This window comes from Nematolebias whitei, chromosome 9 (assembly GCF_014905685.2).
Source record: "Nematolebias whitei isolate Nwh7 chromosome 9, NemWhi1, whole genome shotgun sequence".
In the NCBI taxonomy this organism is placed as follows: domain Eukaryota; kingdom Metazoa; phylum Chordata; class Actinopteri; order Cyprinodontiformes; family Rivulidae; genus Nematolebias; species Nematolebias whitei.
This window is the reverse complement of record NC_056506.1, coordinates 17,517,626-17,536,645: the sequence shown is the minus strand read 5'-3', so window position 1 is coordinate 17,536,645 and position 19,020 is coordinate 17,517,626. Positions and strand designations below refer to the sequence as shown.

Below are 19,020 nucleotides of genomic sequence, written 5' to 3'. Positions count from 1 at the left end.
TCTATACACTAAGAGAAAAGAGGGAGTCAGAGGACTAGTGAGCATCCAAGCCATTATACAGAAGGAAACAACTAAGATCCTCCTGGAGTAAGTCAGGAGGAAAGTCCCTGATGATTAACTGATGAGTGAATATCTCAGGCAGCAGCACGTACCCAATGTGGAAGAGGCGGAACAAGTGAAGCCATAATGGAAAAATAAGCTCCTACATGGCATTTATCTCAGGCAGCTTGAGGAAGTGGCTGATATCATCAAATCCTACCAGTGGTTATTTGATGAGTGGACCTGCATACATGTTGATGCCTCAGACTTTGGAAACCTCTTGAAACTGTTTTGGTTTTGGGGCAGCTATGGCTCAGTGGTTAGTGCAGTCGTCCTCCAGTGGGAGAGTTGGGGTTCGATTCCACCAGCATGTTGAAGTGTCCCTGGGCAAGAAACTGAACACCTCATTCACAATTTCCTGCGGGATCAATAAAGCTTTATCTTATCTTATCTTATCTTATCTTATCTTATCTTATCTTATTTTATCTTATTTTATCTTATTGCCTCTGGTGTCTTTATTAGGTAAAAAGGAGCTATATAAGTACATTCTATTTACCATTTACAATATTTTTAAAATCATTTATAACTTCTCTGTTGAACTTTAATAATCTGTTGTTGTTGTTGATATATTACATAGAAATAAATTAAAACCCCATTTAAACTACAGGTTTTAAGGTAAAGAATATCAGGAGAGGTGAATACTTTTGAAACCCACTACATGCTGTTAGGAAGTAGATTTTATTTTATTATTTAACTTTTGTTTAACCAGGCATTGAAATCACAGATCTCTTTTTCAAGGGAGGCCTGGTCCTGAAGGCAGCTTAACATTGTAGAAATATGGGTAGATAATATAGACATAATCTTTGCAAAACAAAATATTTAACAAACTATTCACACAGAGCTGGGCTCTTCAGTTCAAACTGTGAGGAGATGTATGTGTCATGGTTCTGGTGGTGAAGAAGGCAGGATATAACATGTGACTTGTGTTTTAGTGCCTGGAAAGCCCATTATGATGATCAGTACAATGACCGGCAACACCGCTTTGATCCAGTGGCAGCCTCCCAATGAAATCGTGGGGGAGCATGTTGGATACCAGCTGCAGTACAAGAGAACCGATGAGGAAACTTTCACTGTCAGAGACTTCAGAAAGGCTGACGATCATTTTACAGTCACTGGCCTCCATAAAGGAGCCACTTATATCTTCAAACTGTCTGCTAAGAACCAAGTAGGCACAGGGGAGGAGTATGAAAAGGAGATAAGTACCCCTGAAGATGTTCCCAGCAGCTATCCTCAGAATCTGAGCGTGATAGGCCTAACTTCTACATCCACCCAGCTGTCCTGGGATCCCCCTCCTCTGGCCGAGAGGAACGGAAAGATCCTTAAATACGTAGTGATTTATCGAGATATTAACAGCCAGCACAACAACACGAACAGCACCTCAGAAACCCAGATGACAGTCCAGGATCTTCAGCCGGACACAACCTATGACTTTAGAGTTCAAGCTTTCAACAGCAAAGGAGGAGGGCCTTCCAGTCCCAGCATCCAGAGCAGGACTGTGTCCCCATCCATGTCAGGTAAGAAGCACACATGTGTGGAACATGAGACATTGCTTTGACACTTTCTGCCTAAACATTCTTAAATTTAAGGCCTAGCATCAGCATATCACCATCTGGCTTTTAAAACAGTTTTAATTCAAGATGGCTGCCACAGATATGCGAGCAGCACATCATGTGAGATGTGTTATTGCTTATGTGTTGAGGGCTTTCAGCTATTATCATAAACCTGTTTCTCTGCAGTCATTTAGAAGTTTCAGAACAACAAAGATGGCTCCTGAGGTGGCAGTCAACTGTTTCTGTGCTTCTACGATTTAACAACACAATCATTCTGACAACATCTTCAGCTGTTAGATACACAAAGAAAGGATCTGAGACATCACAAAGATTATTGTTTGGTTTGCATAGAAAGATCGGATGAATTTCTTGCCAACAGTAAAAATATCTGCCAAAGGTTGGAGGAATGCAGGCAGCGTAATCTGAAAACGTTTCCTTAAATCAAGCTGCAGGTCAGAAACAAGCACAAACCAGAACTACAGAAAGAAATAAGTCCTGCAAAGCTGGTCCTAAACACTCACACACTGACCTTCAGCTGTGAGGTACACAACAGGAAGTACAACAGACATATTTTGGAGGAGTGGTGGTGCAGAGGTTAGAGAGGTGGGCTTGTGATCTGAAGATCGCCGGTTCACGCCCCGGCCCCGACATCAAAATTGTGGGTGGGGTAGGTGAAACACCCACACTTGCCCCCACCCTCATTCGCCCCACTCTGGGCCCATGAGCAAGGTCCTTAACCCCACCATGTGCTCCCTAAAACAGGTCTCTCTTGAAAATAAGTTCTCGTGGCTCAATGAGACTAACCTGGATAAATAAAGGCTAAATGAAAAAAATGAAAAAAATTTTACAAAACAAAACAGGAAATGGGTTTCCTACAAAATAAAACAAGGCAATTACAACCAAAATTAAAGATTACTGAAAACAAAAGTGTGTAAGTCTTCAGCAATCTAACGTTACCATGACAACATCATAAAATAGGTTAGATTAGATTAAATTTGAGAGTTTATTGTCATTTACTCAAATTGAGTCACAGTGCATGTGCACTGGGATAAATGTCTGAATGTCAGGTTTTAAACCAGATTCAAAGTGTTCCTTTGTCCCTTGTACATATAATGTGATGCTCTTCTCTTCATTAGTGAAGCAACAAAAGCTGTTGTTTGCAGGTTTATGAAGTTAAAAGTACAAATCTGCAGAATAAATCCAGTTTTCCAACAATTTGTTGCACAGAGTTTAATATTTTCTGTTTAATCATTCAGATCCTCAGTGAACATAAACATTTGCAACTACAAACCGGATTCCAAAAAAGTTGGGACACTAAACAAATTGTGAATAAAAACTGAATGAAATGATGTGCAGATGGCAAATGTCAATATTTTATTCGTAATATAACATAGATGACAGATCAAAAGTTTAATCTGAGTAAATGTAACATTTTAAAGGAAAAATATGTTGATTCAAAATTTCACAGTGTCAACAAATCCCAAAAAAGTTGGGACAAGTAGCAATAAGTGGCTGGAAAAAGGAAATTGAGCATATAACGAACAGCTGGAAGACCAATTAACACTAATTAGGTCAATTGACAACATGATTGGGTATAAAAAGAGCTTCTCAGAGTGTCAGTGTCTCTCAGAAGCCAAGATGGTAAGAGGATCACCAATTCCACCATTGTTGCGCAGAAAGATAGTGCAGCAATACCAGAATGGTGTTACCCAGCATAAAATAGCAAAGACTTTAAAGTTATCATCATCAACCGTGCATAACATCATCAAAAGATTCAGAGAATCTGGAACAATCGCTGTGCGTAAGGGTCAAGGCCGTAAAACTCTACTGGATGCTCGTGATCTCCCGGCACTTAAACGTCACTGCACCTCAAACAGGAATGCCACTGTCAAGGAAATAACAGAATGGGCTCAGGAATACTTCCAGAAAGCATTGTCAGTGAACACAATCCACCGTGCCATCCGCCGTTGCCAGCTGAATCTCTACAGTGCAAAGAGGAAGCCATTTCTAAGCAAGCTCCACAAGCTCAGACGTTTGCACTGGGCCAGGGATCATTTAAAATTGAGTGTGGCAAAATGGAAGACTGTTCTGTGGTCAGATGAGTCACGATTTGAAGTTCTTTATGGAACACTGGGACGCCATGTCATCCGGACCAGAGAGGACAAGGATAGCCCAAGTTGTTATCAACGCTCCGTTCAGAAGCCTGCATCACTGATGGTATGGGGTTGCATGAGCGCTTGTGTCATGGGCAGCTTGCATGTCTAGAAAGGCACCATTAATGCAGAGAACTATGTTCAGGTTCTAGAACAACATATGCTCCCATCTAGACATCATCTCTTTCAGGGAAGACCCTGCATTTTTCATCACGATGATGCCAGACCACATTCTGCAGCAATCACAACATCATGGCTACGTAGGAGAAGGATCCGGTACTGAAATGGCCAGCCTGCAGTCCAGATCTTTCACCTATAGAGAACATTTGGCGCATCATAAAGAGGAAGGTGCGACAAAGAAGGCCCAAGACGATTGAACAGTTAGAGGCCTGTATTAGACATGAATGGGAGAGCATTCCTATTTCTAAACTTGAGAAACTGGTCTCCTCTGTCCCCAGACGTCTGTTGAGTGTTGTAAGAAGAAGGAGGGATGCCACACAGTGGTAAAAATGGACTTGTCCCAACTTTTTGGGGATTTGTTGACGCCATGAAATTTGGAAACAACAGATTTTTCCCTTAAAATGATACATTCTCTCAGTTTAAACTTTTGATCTGTGATTTGTGTTCTATTCTGAATAAAATATTAGATGTTGGCACCTCCACATCATTGCATTCAGTTTTTATTCACAATTTGTTTAGCGTCCCAACTTTTTTGGAATCCTGTTTGTAATTTATTTCGTACTACCACTCAGATAAAATCCTATATAATGTGAATACCACTGAATTAAAAAAAATACTCTCACTGATCAATTTTAAGTGTATGTTTTATTTTTCTAATGTTTAATATACAGAAGTAAACAACTAATATGTGATTAGATGTTATTATTTCTTAATCTTGTCAATGCTTTACATCATTTAAACATTTCTTATAAATTATATTTAATTCAAGGATTCATATTATGAGATAAAAAAACGCATTTATACATTTATAGCTACATTTATAATGTAGCTTCTTTTGTTTCATTTTTTTACATCAGTTCTTCTATTTACTTTTCATTTTATATGGTTTTATATGTTTGCCTATTGTTGTCTGTTGCCTCATCTGTGTTCTTTGTTTAAAACAAGTCTCTCTTGTAAATGAGTCCTTGAGGCTCAATGAGACTAACCTGTATGAATAAAGGTTGAATGAATTATGTTTAATAATCTCAGTGTAGTGTGTCAAGGTCAGCTTAGCTGTACCCTCACTACAATTATATTTAAATAACGAGTTCTCTCTTTTTCGAGCTAATTACAGCCATGTGACAGAAGTAACTGTGCGTAGATGGTTTAATCAGTGACATGAGACTTTAATTTTCTTTGACCCATCAAAATAAATGTGGTCATTTATTGAACAGAATCAAAATTTAACATAAAAACATTGTACACTTGATTAGACTGATCTGGTTCTGATTAATAAAACTTGGCACGTTTTACTTAATAAAAACAACAGATATTTCTGAAGGCATCTAGATTAATTACTGGCAAGATAGAAGTTTAAAGATGGGAAATATGGAGGAGTTTAAAGGGAGAGTTTGAAGGAAGATGTATAAAGGGAGTGTCTGTTTGGACCAGGATGGCACGCTCCTTTCAATACCAGCCCACCTCCGGTACACTTCACGTCACGACTCGCTACCTTTGCCGGGATACCTCCGCTCAGGAACAGGAGTCCATTTCAACGCGACCTTTCAGCGTCTCCGGTAAGGATGGCTGAGAATCGGCAGAAGTCATGCCACTTATCCGTTCAACAAACAGGCTCAGCTCCCTTCGAAGTTGTAGGGCATTTATGCCCAGGTGAAGTCACAGTGAGGCGCTGTGACTCCTACAGAGATGGATGGCTCCATCAGACTGGAAAACTGAGTCCGAAGTTCCACTCAGCAGTGGAAAAACTCCACCGGATTCCAGGAAGACTTCAGACGACTCCAGAACTCTACAGAACTCCTAGAACTCAGGAAGTATCGACTTTTAAAGAGTTCTGCTTCCGGTCACTTTAGTACGTCCTGATTGGTTGAAGCAACCAACAGGGGTGTGGTTCTAGTGATGTCAGAGGGTCATTACAAGTCAAGAAAACAGCAGGAATGTTTTAGGAACAGACAGAGAAATGTTTTGGAGAAATGACAGACTTACAGGTGCCAGTTTTCTTATTTACTGTCTGAGAGTTTTAAAAACACGACACTTCGTTCCAATAACTTCCCTTCTGACTTTTGACCGACATCACTACTTCTCATTTCAGGCAGAAGATCAAAAATGCATAATTACTTTGTAAAATAGACATTTAACTTGATTTCTAATTTAAATGAGGATTTAAAAAATCATTAATACTGTTTCACTGTTGATTTAAAATGAGTGGTTCACTTTAACATTTAAAAATGGTATGAACTAAACACACTTTTGATTTATCAAGATATTGTAAAATAGTGATGATAATATAAAAGAAGAGTGTTCTTTTAATTGATTACTTCAGGATACAATTAGAGAGTCTCTGGATGAGCTAATTTGTATTTCTGGATTCAAATCAATGAAATAACAGTTCTTGTCCCATGAAGGTCTTCAGAGGCAGGTTTTGGTCGGAGGCCTAGTCCACTACATCAGTCATGTGAATAATGATAATAATTTTCTGAAAATTATTCCTTTTTTCCTACAGTGTTTACCAAGAATTTTGATGTGAAATTTGTAACAAAATCGTCTGTCCTCCTGACGTGGGAGCTGTCAGAAACAGTCACATCTGAGGTCCGTCTTAAGGTAACAACCTTCTAATACTGGAAAACATATGAAACACACAAGGTTTATGAGCTTTGACTTTACCAACTAATAGTATTTAACAATATTTAAAGTAATAGTAATAGTATTTATAACTGTGTTTTAAACAACCAGATTACTGAATAACTGGGCAACAGGACAATGTACAACAACAATAGTTTTGCTTTGTCTAACGTTCTAATGCAGTGGGTCTTTTCACAAACATTTGTCTTCAAAACTGCCACTTTAACCTAGTGAAGGGGTTTGAGTACCCTGTGACTGAAAATGTTTGCTTAGGTTTTTCAGACAATCTTGCCCAGAAATGAAACCAGAATATCTTCCTGGCACTTGGCACTTGGGGTTCAGCCAGGTCAAAGTCCAGAAAACATCAAGAAGCAAACCTCCCTGTGGACTTTTGGGGAACACTGACTGGTGGGTGTGATGTAAGCCTACTGAGCAGGACCCTGTGTGTATTCCTTACAAGCAAAAATGACTCCAGGTAAGTGGAACGTCACCTTACTGGAGGGAAAGGAGCATCAGTTTATGGGTTAGGTTGAGTGAAACCAACTTTATATTGGGCTAACCTCCATGGACAGATTGGAATCTGGAACCCAGCTCCTGGAGATAAGCTGGACTCTCCCCTACTTTGGATTTGCCCAGGAACACAACCACCAGAGTGTTATGGTGATACTCGCAAGCCCTGACTGAACGCTGGGGTGGATTCCCAGTAAGTAAGAGGGTCACCTCTTTGCAGCTTTGAGCAAAGAAGAAAGGGTCTGTCTATTGTCTGTGCTCATGCAACTAACAGAAGTTTGAAATAACCAGCTTTCTTGGAGTTTCTGTATCTAGGACCCTTTGTAGATGTGGCTTCCAGGACCTGTGGCCAGAAGGTCCCATCAACCTGAAGAAGGAGGTCTTTAGGACTCAGTTGTCTCAGAAGACTCATGAAGTAGCTGACAAATACAGGTTAATTTGAAATTGATGTTACAGGGTGTATTCCACCTCTTGCACAATCACTGCTGGATATGGACACCAGTGACACCAGTGACCCCTGCGACCCGAAAAGGATAAAGCGGGTAAAGATAAAGGATGGATGGATGGATGGATGGACTGAAAGTGAAGCTTCTGTGATTGCCAAAGTTAAAGCTCAGTTATTGGAGGAATAAAGACAAGCTATGAAGATTTTTTGATTGCCCTCAAAGAGGATATGGTAAGAAGGCATTGTAACCCTAGTTCCATCTGCTAAATATTTTGGCCTGGGGTGTGTGGGTGGGGGTCAAATAATGTCACCCCCACCACAACCTTGAGGTCTTGAGATTTTGTCCTGTTTTTACAACAAAGAAGAGCTTGGCTCCCACAGGAGAGATGGAGGGTCAGATGATACTGGCAAGTATGGAGTCCTCAATGTATTGTTGCATGGTTTCCTTTTTAAGACCTGATAAGTTTTAGAAGTGGCTGGTTGGCAGAGAAACACCCTGGGAGGAGGTCAGTGCTGCAGTCCTAAGATTGTTTAGGTGGAGGGGATGAGGCTTTGATTTTATTTCACACGGTGGACACATCCCTGTTGATCTCCGGCACCTCAGTGACATTGGGTTTCTCAAAAGGAAGAAAATCAGGTGGTAAGTGTGGAACAGCAGAACACAGGCAATGACCTGAGAAGTAGTAGTAAGTACTTTGTAGTAGACCTTACTACTTGCAGGTGTTGGACTACTGTTCATTCTATCAGAAGAGGTTTATTGTTCTGAAGTAATTTTGTGGTTTCTGGTTGGTGTTTTAAAGTGAAGGTGGTGAATACATAAGCACACATCACTTTTCAGAGTTACATCTTTTACAGTAACTTAATACAAGTTTTTATTCCTCGTTTAACTTTATTAATGTTAAGTATTGTTTGTAGATATATTCCTTATAGCCATGCTAAAAATATATTAAAATTCCATGTTGTAAGGCAATAAAAAATAATACCAAAGGGTGAATACTTTTGAAACCCACTGTAGTTATTTAGGCCATCTTTAGCCATCTTTTTTTGTAATAGTACATTCTTTTAACCACTTTGCTTCAGAAAAGAGTAAATGTTGATTGTGTTTACAGATTTTGTATGGTCAGCAGAGTGTGGAGGTTCAGGGCCACCTGAAAAAAAAGTTGATCTCACAGCTCCAATCAGACATGGAATATTCCTTCAGAATGATGAGCCAAGAGAACGGTGCCGGAGGCCTCCAGCAGCAGGTTTCCATCCGGACCGCTCCAGACCTGCTGTCTACAAAACCAACTCTATACCAGCTCAATCAGGAGGAAGATAGAATGACAGTCATCCTGCCAGAAGTCCCGCCTGAAGCTCATGTAAGGTCTGTGCTGTTTGTGTGTGTGTGTGTGTTGAACATGAAACAACTGATAACTTTTAGAGAATGGATGACTGCTGGATGGATAATGTTGTGTTTGTTGCAGGTGCTTCTACATAGTGGTTGTTCCTGAAAGTCAGGTCTCCCTGAACAGATGGGAAAACCCTGAATACATGGACCTACAGGAGGTCAGTAGATGTGAAATTAAATTGTTTGAACTTTTATAAGTAACAGTGAAGACCAGATTATTCAGTTGTGTCTCTAAATGCGATAATATTTAGTCCTTCCAGGACTTCACACACACACGCACGCACACATGCATGTGCAGACATGTACTGTATGTGCATGCACGCGCGCACACACACAGAGGCAATTACAGTGTTGCCCACTTGTTAGTGGGTAATATGAAAACAGAGGTTTTGTTTTCTTTGTGCTTTCAGTTTTTATGTGGAACAAAGAATAGATCAGAACTGGGGTTCAAGACTTTGAGCATTTGGTCTCCCTCCGTCTTTTTTTCTCACAGCTGCATTTCTAATATCCTTCTACTAATATACCCACTGTCCCTCCTCTGGACATGTCCAAACCATCTGAGTCTGGCCTCTCTAATGTCCCTTTTGCACCACTCCTGCTCAGCCTGCTCAGATCAGCCTGGATTTGCACCGCTCTTCAGGACGGGTTCTGGAGGCGTGTCCAGAATCCAAAATCCTGCTAATGAACTTTTAATGAACTTTAGTTCACCGAGTGAGAGTTCTGCGATGAGTTAAACTCAAAGCAGTCTGCTACTCAGATAAATAATGTTAAATCATTATTTTTAAATATGAATGTTTCTGTTAAATTATTTTATATATGAATATTTCTGTTCAGTGCCCTGAGGCAACTTCTGTTGTGACTTGGTGCTATATGAACTGAATTAAAGCTGATGAACCAGATTCTACAAAAACATTTATATTTAAAATTCTATATTTTTCTTCATCATTTGTTGTATTTGCACTCGTGTCTACTTTTAAGTTCAATGTAGATGTGTGGTTTTGTTTCTTGTATACAGATTTTATTTTAGCTTTGATTTAAAGTTTAATTCTTGTTTTGTGATTTGGGTTAGAATAAAGATGAACTAAAGGATGTGTCTCTTCTTTAAACATGTTTGAGGGAAATATTCCTGAGAGGTCCAATAATTTTGTCTTTTTATGATTTTTCAGCTGAGTTAACTTTAATTAACAGATTATTTAAAAAAGTTAAAGTGAAAACAGGATTTCATGATAAAGCTGGCACTGTTTATTTATTTTTATTCTTCACTGATAAAAAACATTATTTTTTAATACATAAAATGTAAAAAAAAAAAAAGTTTCCACCCTCCCTCCCGGTCCTCCCGCCTGCCAGGGCATGTAATCTGGCGTTTGTGAGAACGCGAGCCCGGGGCTCGGGGTTCGGCCTCGCGTGGTTCAACATGTCGACAGCTCGTATGATCCTCTGCGGTGACTCCATTCGCTCGAATTTTGTCATCGGTCACCAAACACAAAAAACACCTGGACTTCAGCATTAAACACGGTGTTGTCATTATTGTTTTAAAATCTTAAAAATAGATCCAGCCGCTGCTCCGAGTTCTGAGAGATTGCAAATGGCAGCTCGGTAAAAAGGTTCTGAGATCCAGTGACTCCTCCCCCAACCAATCAGTGACCTGCATTCACGTTTCCGTCTGGAGTCAGCTCGATCAGCTCGAACAGTCCCACCAGAGAAGCAGGGACGAAAAGAGGTCCTGAATCAGCCTCGAATCAGCTAAAAAGTACTGGTGGAATAGGGATCTTTCCGTGGCGGGCTGAGCAGAGTTGGGGCTGAGTAGAAGCGGTGCAAATGGGGAATAACTTTATCTCCCAGTTGTTCAACCTGTGCTGTACCTCTGATTATCTACGTCCTAATATTATCCATCCTTGTCACTCCTAAAGAGAACATCTTCAGTTCTAGCTTGATTAACAAGGTCTGCTTCAGATTTGGGAAACCAGAACATTCTGATGTGAAATGGGCTACAGTAGTGCTTCTCAATTATTTTCTGTTATGACCGCCCCAGGAAGAAATAAACATTTTGCGCCCACCCAACTCTCCGCCGCAACTGTAAATATGTCTATAAAACTGTTATAAGTGCACCTCTGCCTAACATCATGTCCTTATTAACATTAAAGAAAAAAAAGAAAGAATATAGATCAACTTACAACGAAGAACAACTTTATTAACATTGTTTTTTTTAGTCTAACAGAAACAACTTACAGTGCATCAATTAGCCTGAAAAAAAAAAAGATCATTTTTTTAAACTGTAAACATTTTGGACCATTTGATACTGAAAAATAAAGTTAAAAATAATCAATAAATAATAATAAATTCAAATTGATCAGCAACATTTTAACTCAGGAGTGTTTTATAAAACACTTTGAGCTACAAAACAAAAATGAATAAAACAATTTGTGCTGATTTAAAAAAAAAAATCAAAATTAGGAAGTCAGGATCAATGAGCTCACTCATCAATAAAACCAAAAAAAAAAAATTGTCAACAAGAAAGAAGAAAGAGGGAGCAGATAAACATCTTGCTTTGAGTTTACTCTTTGTCACCTGCATGCTGTGGGTGACAAACGTCCAGAGCATCAAAAAACAGCAGCTTAACTGAGGAGGTGAATTAACTTTGTTAACAAAGAATAGAGTCCTAACATTTATTTAACATTACGTTTGTAAATTGTGCTTTGACAAACTCATCAATAAAACTAAAACATTTAGTCAACGCAAAAGAGGAAAGAGGGGGCAGGTGTCGCTCTTACTTTGAATTTACTCTTTGTTGCATGCGAGCTGTGAGTGACGTCCAATCCAGAGAGCGTGGACATAGAAACAGCAGCGGAGGACGGAGGAGGTGACGGTCTGCGTTTATTTATCGTGTCAGCAGCAGAGGGGAGAGACACGGTTCATGCATGGCTCCCAAAACAACAAGGCAGCCATATTTGTTCATCCCTTTATTATTAAGAACGCACGCGAAAAAATTAGAATGGTGAAAAAAAGTATACTCCCTGCAGCCAAAAAAGCATATTTTCTAAGGTCACATGCGCCCACCCCAGCATTGCCCTGCCCCCCCCAGGGGGGGTGCGCCCCACTATTTGAGAAGGACTGGGCTACTGGAACAAGGCATGCATGGACAAGAGCAGAGAATTTAACACTATCGGAATGCTACTATGTGAGAAAGCCTAGAGAGAGGGACTGTATGGGAAGGATGTCGGAACTATGGAAACTTTGATAATGATCATCCAGATTGATCCAGAAACAACTTCGGACTCGGTATTTGAGAGAGAAATCTACTGTCATATCTAGAGATAGACAAGGTACAAAAAATTTGTTACAGCAAGGGGGATCTGGGACGACAGGGCAGTGGGGATATAACATCATCCCCACCAGCTGAGTTTGGGCACCAAGCTCCATTAAAAAACCCCAAAGAACTGGATACAATGGTGGTTGACCTGAGAATGAATATTGTTATCAAGCTAGACACCTATAACCTGCACCCCTAAGTGACAAATTACCTTCTAAATGTCTGCTAGAAGATGTGAATGCAGCACTGCTAAGTATCACTACTGAGACTATCACTAAGACCAATAACCTGGTATATACCACAGCCACAGTGATCCTTCATTTGCTTGGCTATATTGGGCATCGAGTCTTGAGAATTGACTGGAACCAGGACTAACATTCTGATTCTCCCGGAATTGTTCACATTTTTTATTTTCAATTCCTACTTTCGATGCCTAGTCCTGTGTTCTTTCTGCACGTGATAAAACGGAGGAGAAAGTCAGCTGTCATGCTGCTGCGCTGATCACAGATAGAGCAGCCAAGTTTAAAAGAGAGACGCTCTCTTTTGTTACAAGGGAGACATGGAAATTGCAACAGGAGTGAATAAAAATATTTATTTAAAGTTTTATCATGAAGAGAAAGTCAGCTGTCACTCTGTAGAACTCGATCACAGGTGAAAAGACGAAGCTGCGATGACGTCAGAGGGAAAGGAGGTTTGGATGGATCACATGATATGTGAGCGGAAGTCCAGCTAACACTCAGAATGTGGAGCTTGGCTCTGAGACCTCTACTCCTAGAGTCCGGTGTCTGAGTTCGTGGTCAAAAATACAGGCATGGGTCATTCACATAGAGGCAGAAAAAGCTTAACTTATTTTAGTTTTAGGGTTTTAGCTGGAATCAGTGGTCTGAAGGCAGAGCAGACGTCGAGGTCCAGGTATCCGATGGGCAGAAGGATTCGTCTTTGGGAGGCAAAGGGGAGAATCATGAAGTGGGTCAGGAACAGAGCAGGAACAAAAATACTGGATTACATCAGCATGAGGCAATCAGAAAGTCTGCAGACACTGGGGAGCACTTAAGAAGCACGGAACACACACACACACAAAAAAAATTAAAGCACAGCACAGGAACTAAATCATTTAAAATAAATTATTTAAAATAAATTATTTTAAATGATTTAGCACCTGCTGCAGGAGGTTGGGGGCAGACTGGCCATTGGGAGCACCGTGACATTTCCCAGTGACCTAACCATTCACCGAGTTGGACTAAAGGCTCGGTTCCAGTCGCGCTTGATTATTTCAAATAAACATCACTGCTCATGCAGCATGTATTGTTTACTTAAGCGTTACCACAGGTCCTTCCTTCCAGCAGCTGTTAGACTCTACAACCACCACTGCTCCCAGCAAACTCAATAAAGATTAAATAGACGCTGACCTCTGCTCAAACACACACTCTGTCTATAATACTGTACTGTAAATAGTCTGCCTTTTGCCTTCCGGGAAGACTTCCGGGAAGATGGCGCCGGTGCTGGTGGCTTGCCGTTCACCTCTGTCTGTTCTGATTGTTTTTTTTTCTGTTTTTGTCATTTTTCTTCGGTGACATAAACTCACTACTTATTTATGATCGCCAACAACTTTTAAATATACAATTATCTACTGCAAAACCCACCTTGTTCGACCACTTTGATCGGGGCTCTGGACCCACACCCCCTTTGCTTGTTGATGTCCCGGTTTACCTGAAGCACGCGGCATTTCTGCCCACCCAAAAACATCGCTCCAGGCGCCGTGGGAGACGTGCCGGCCTTCTCATGAGGATTAAAGCCAGCATCAAGTTCTCTGCTGCTTCGTCATCTGCTGCTGACCATCAGACGTTAAACTGTCCATCCGGATGCTTCGCTGATCCACTCAACTCCAGCTCGCTCCAGGTGGCCAGTCGTGCGCGCGGCCGCGGTGGTCTCGGACGTCTCCAGTGGAACTTAACCAACTCCGGACTGTCTGCTGCATCATCTCCTTCTGACCATCTGCTGGATATTCGCCTGTCCGGGTGCTTCGCTGATCCTGCTGGGTCCTGCCTGATCCCCGTAGTTGAGCCTGGCCTGCGCCGCGGGCGTGTGCACAGCTGCGGCGTCTCTGGTCCTTGGAGGCGCGGTTCAAACTCCAAAAATCTGAAACAGCTGATTTGTGCTCCAAGCTCAGCTTTTCCTTCAGCTACTGGTCCTACAAAGATTGCTCTGCTGAATGTGAGGTCACTAGCAAATAAATCTTTTATCTTAAACAACTTTTTTGCTCCGATGGACTGGACTTCATGTTTGTTACAGAGACCTGGCTCATCCCTGGTGAGTTAAGTGTTTTTTCTGAACTGTTGCCGGTGGATTGTGCCTTTTTTAATGCTCCAAGGACTTCTGGTAGGAGTGGTGGATTATTAACAGTTTTTAAAAAGCTCTGGAACTGTAGACAGCTACAGGCTGTAGCTTTTCAGAGTTTTGAACTGCTGTATTTTGAGCTGGGCCGCTCCAACCCAACACTGTTCTGCCTGATCTACAGACCACCTTCATACAACAAAAACTTCATAAGTGAATTTTCTGACTTTCTGTCTGGAATACTGCTCAATTACGACAGGGTCTTGATTCTGGGAGACTTTAATGTGCACGTTTGCTGTCCTGACAAGCCTTTGGTGCAGGAGTTTCTAAATCTGATACAATCTTTCAACCTTGTGCAAAATGTTGTTGGTCCAACTCACCAACAGGGCCATACACTTGATTTAGTTCTGTCTCACGGTTTATCTGTGGTTAATCTGGAAATTGGGGATGCTATTGTTTCAGATCACAAACCCATTTCATTCCAAACCTCTGTTATTCATGAGTCTAAATCCCCCGCTCCAGCCAAGAGTTGTCGGATATTTAACTCTTCAACCGCTGCTCTTTTTTCCTCTGCATTCCTTACTGATGCTGCTTCAGTCCCTGAAACCTCTGCCTGTATTACTACGCAGGCGCTGCTCAGTAGGCATGATGCGACCTGCTCTAAGATCTTAGACCTCGTGGCCCCACTAAAAATCAGGCGACCAAAGCAGGCACCACACCCCTGGTTGAATGCGACCACTTGAGCGGCCAAATGTCTATGCAGGAGAGCTGAACGTAAGTGGGAAAAGGACAAATTACAGGTTTCTTTTATTATGTTAAAAACGTGTTTGAAAGATTATCAGAGCATCGTTAAATCTGAAAAGAACAAATACTTCTCCCAAATAATTGCTTCAAACAGTCATAATCCCCGTGTTCTTTTTAATACCGTAAATTCCATTTTAAACGTGCCTCGGTCTGCCAGCATGGAGGCCTCCGTTGACATCTGCAACAACTTTACCAGATACTTTGCTGATAAGGTAGAGTTGATTAGGTCATCCATCCCCCAGTCCACAACTGACCCCTCTGTCTTTGTCCCTTGCTCAGCTGTCTTTAAACAGTTTGAACCCATTTCACTACCATTTCTGAACAAAGTTGTTGGTCAGATGAAACCCTCCGGTTCCCCTGCTGACCCCATTCCTGCGTCGTTTTTCAAACAAATTCTACCCACGATTGGACCCTCTGATCTTACTATTGTAAATAGTAGTATTGTGGCAAGTGTGGTTCCCGATGTTTTCAAACATGCAGTAGTTCATCCGTTAATTAAGAAACTTGGACTTGACCTTTCGACTTGCTCAAATTTCAGACCCATCTCAAAACTTCCCTTCCTGTCCAAAATCCTGGAGAAAATAGTTTTCATTCAATTAAACAAGTTTTTGAATGAGAACAGAATCTTCGAAATTTTTCAATCTGGTTTTAAGCAACTCCACAGCACTGAAACAGCATTAGTAAGGGTTTGTAATGATATTATAATATCAAACGATTCTGGTCAATTTGTGGTACTTGTTCTCCTGGACCTTACTGCCGCCTTTGATACTGTTGACCACAATATCCTTATATCACGGCTGAAACAGTGGGTTGGGATCACAGGTGCTGCATTAAAATGGTTCCGCTCATACCTAAGTGGCAGGAGTTTCTGTGTCAAGGTTGGTAATAATATATCTGCCTCATTACCTCTTTCTTGTGGGGTCCCACAGGGTTCGATTCTTGGACCCCTTCTGTTCTCACTTTATTTGCTCCCACTGGGGTCCATCCTGAGGAAACATGGTATTTCATTCCATTGCTATGCTGATGACTGCCAGCTCTACCTGCCTGTGAAACCAGCAAGTGCTTGCTCCATTCACTCTCTGTTAAAATGTCTAGACGACATTAAGGCCTGGACGGCTTCAAATTTCTTAAGTTTTAACAATGACAAGACTGAAGTCATTGTTTTTAGCCCTAGCTCAACTGCCACCACTGATTCTGTCAACCTGGACTCTCTTCAGCCATATCTGAAGCAGTCTGGTAAAAATCTCAGGATGGCTTTAGACTCTGACTTCAAGTTTGACAAACAAATCAACTCTGTTCTGCAGAAAAGCTTCTTCCAACTCAGACAGGTAGCTAAGCTCAAGCCAGTGTTGTCCATACCCGACCTTGAGAAACAAGTCCACGCCTTTGTCACGACCCGTTTGGACTATTGCAATGCACTCTATGCTGGGATCAGCCAGGCCTCCATCTCACATCTTCAGCTTGTCCAGAATGCTGCTGCTCAGCTTTTAACCAGAACTCATAGGTCTGAACATATTGCACCAGTTCTGTCCTCCCTTCACTGGCTCCCTGTTCGTACGAGGATAGTCTTTAAAATTCTTCTGTTGACCTTCAAATGCTTAAATGGCCTCGCACCCCTTTACCTCTCTGAGCTTCTGGAACCTTACGTTCCCTCTCGGGCCCTGAGATCATCTGATCAGCTGCTTTTGGCTGTTCCAAAAACAAGACTGAAGCTCAGAGGAGATCGGGCTTTTTCAGTCATGGGCCCCAAACTCTGGAACAACCTGCCCCCCAACATCAGGCAGGCCACCTCCCTTACTCACTTCAAATTCCTGCTTAAAATACATCTGTTCTCTCAGGCATTTCATACAGTGTAAATTGATCTAGTGTTTTTTAATCTGTGACCCTATGTTTTAAATGCTTTTTATTAATTCTTCAGTTATTATTATTAGTGTATTGTATATATATATTTTTTTTCTCTCCTTTATTTACTCATTGATTGTTGTTGTTGTTAAGCACTTTGATAACAGGTTCTGTTTTAAATGTGCTCTATAATAAGTCAACTTTATAAATAAAGTTGACTTGACTTGACTTACTTCTTCATATATTGTTTTTAACATTTAGGAACTTTTGTGTGAATCTTTTTATCTTTTTTTTTCACTTCAACACTTGCTCTTCTCAAGGGCGGACGTCTTCTCCTCTCTCTCTCCACTTTGCTTTTGCTCTGTCTTGTCTGTGAAACTGCTTTAGAGCCTCTTCTACAAATCTTCCGAATCATAACTATGGACTTGGATTTGGTCAGTTAGTCCCTCAACACAATTGATAACATTTCTTCGAGAGGACAGGCTTTAGGTGAGCTGATTTGCCCTGTTGGCACGCACGCAGCTGGATATCTCATCGACTTTGAAGACTTGATGACGTGTCTATCTCTGCTGTCATCTGTGGATTTTAAGGATACATTTATAATTGGATTTATGATAACTGGTTCCTGCTTTTTGGATTCAGCTAGTTCCTGGTTTATCAACAAACAAGGAAGTCGTTGGCAACAAATCTGGACCTGGTCAGGCTGCCTGCCTTATATGATGGCTTGGTTCGTGCCTCGAGCGCCCAAACTTTTGGCAGAATGGATCAGATCTCGGGGAGTATTCGCAGTCATGTCCCATTGGTATGGTCATTTAATTTGGACGTTTCGGAAGCAAGTGGACCGACACAGATATCACTGTTGCCAGATCTCACGATAGAAACAAGCAACCAGCTACATGAAAACAAGCCCAAAACAAGCCCAACTGGCAACCCACCACATTGTGTAAAACAGGCCGTTTTTAAACAGTATAAACATAGATTTATCATGGCATTACATATAAACAGCAAAATTATGCTAAACACTTTGAATAACACACTTTTACACTTGGAAGAAAAAACATTTCACATATGTAACATTTATTCAACCTTTAAATAATTAGCATAAAGACTGTTACAGATGAAAAACGTAAAAATAGCTATTATCTGAACTATAATCCATCATCGCAGTTTTCATTTCCATCTGTCTTTGTGCTTCCAAATGTTCCTTCCACAGAGTACATGTTACTGATAAATGTATGTGTGTGTGTGTATGTATATATATATATATATATATATATATATGTATATATGTGTGTGTGTGTGTGTGTGTGTGTGTGTATATATGTATATATGTGTGTGTGTGTGTGTGTGTGAGTATATATGTATATATATGTGTGTGTGGGGCAGCACGGTGGCGCAACTGGTAGAGCTGCTGCCTCTCAGCGAGCAGGTCCTTGGTTCAAACCCCGGTCCAGGGGCCTTTCTGGGTGGAGTTTGCATGTTCTCTCCGTGCATGCGTGGGTTTTCTCCGGGTACTCCGGTTTCCTCCCACAGACCAAAAACATGCATGTTAGGCTAATTGGTAACTCTAAATTGTCCCTAGGTGTGAGTGAGAGAGTGAATGGTTGTTTGTGTTGTTTGTCTCCATGTGGCCCTGTGATGGACTTGCGACCCGTCCAGGGTGTACCCCACCCCTCGCTCAGTGATTGCTGGACATGGGCACCAGCGACCCCCGTGACCCAAAATGGAATAAGCGGGTAAAGATAATGGATGGATGGATGGATATGTGTTTGTGTGTGTGTATATAT

The 19,020-nt window shown here is 41.2% G+C and overlaps 1 protein-coding gene across 1 annotated transcript in view; it reads left to right on the top strand.

Annotated features, from left to right (window-relative positions):
* LOC119414901 (receptor-type tyrosine-protein phosphatase F-like) overlaps positions 1–19,020 on the top strand; it is a 178,179-nt gene that overhangs the window by 106,587 nt on the left and 52,572 nt on the right. The window contains exons 12-16 of the mRNA XM_037682020.1: positions 1,032–1,613; positions 6,483–6,580; positions 8,666–8,919; positions 9,020–9,101; positions 17,318–17,344. Coding sequence (XP_037537948.1) covers positions 1,032–1,613; positions 6,483–6,580; positions 8,666–8,919; positions 9,020–9,101; positions 17,318–17,344 — 1,043 coding nt within the window. The remainder of the gene's footprint in view (positions 1–1,031; positions 1,614–6,482; positions 6,581–8,665; positions 8,920–9,019; positions 9,102–17,317; positions 17,345–19,020) is intronic.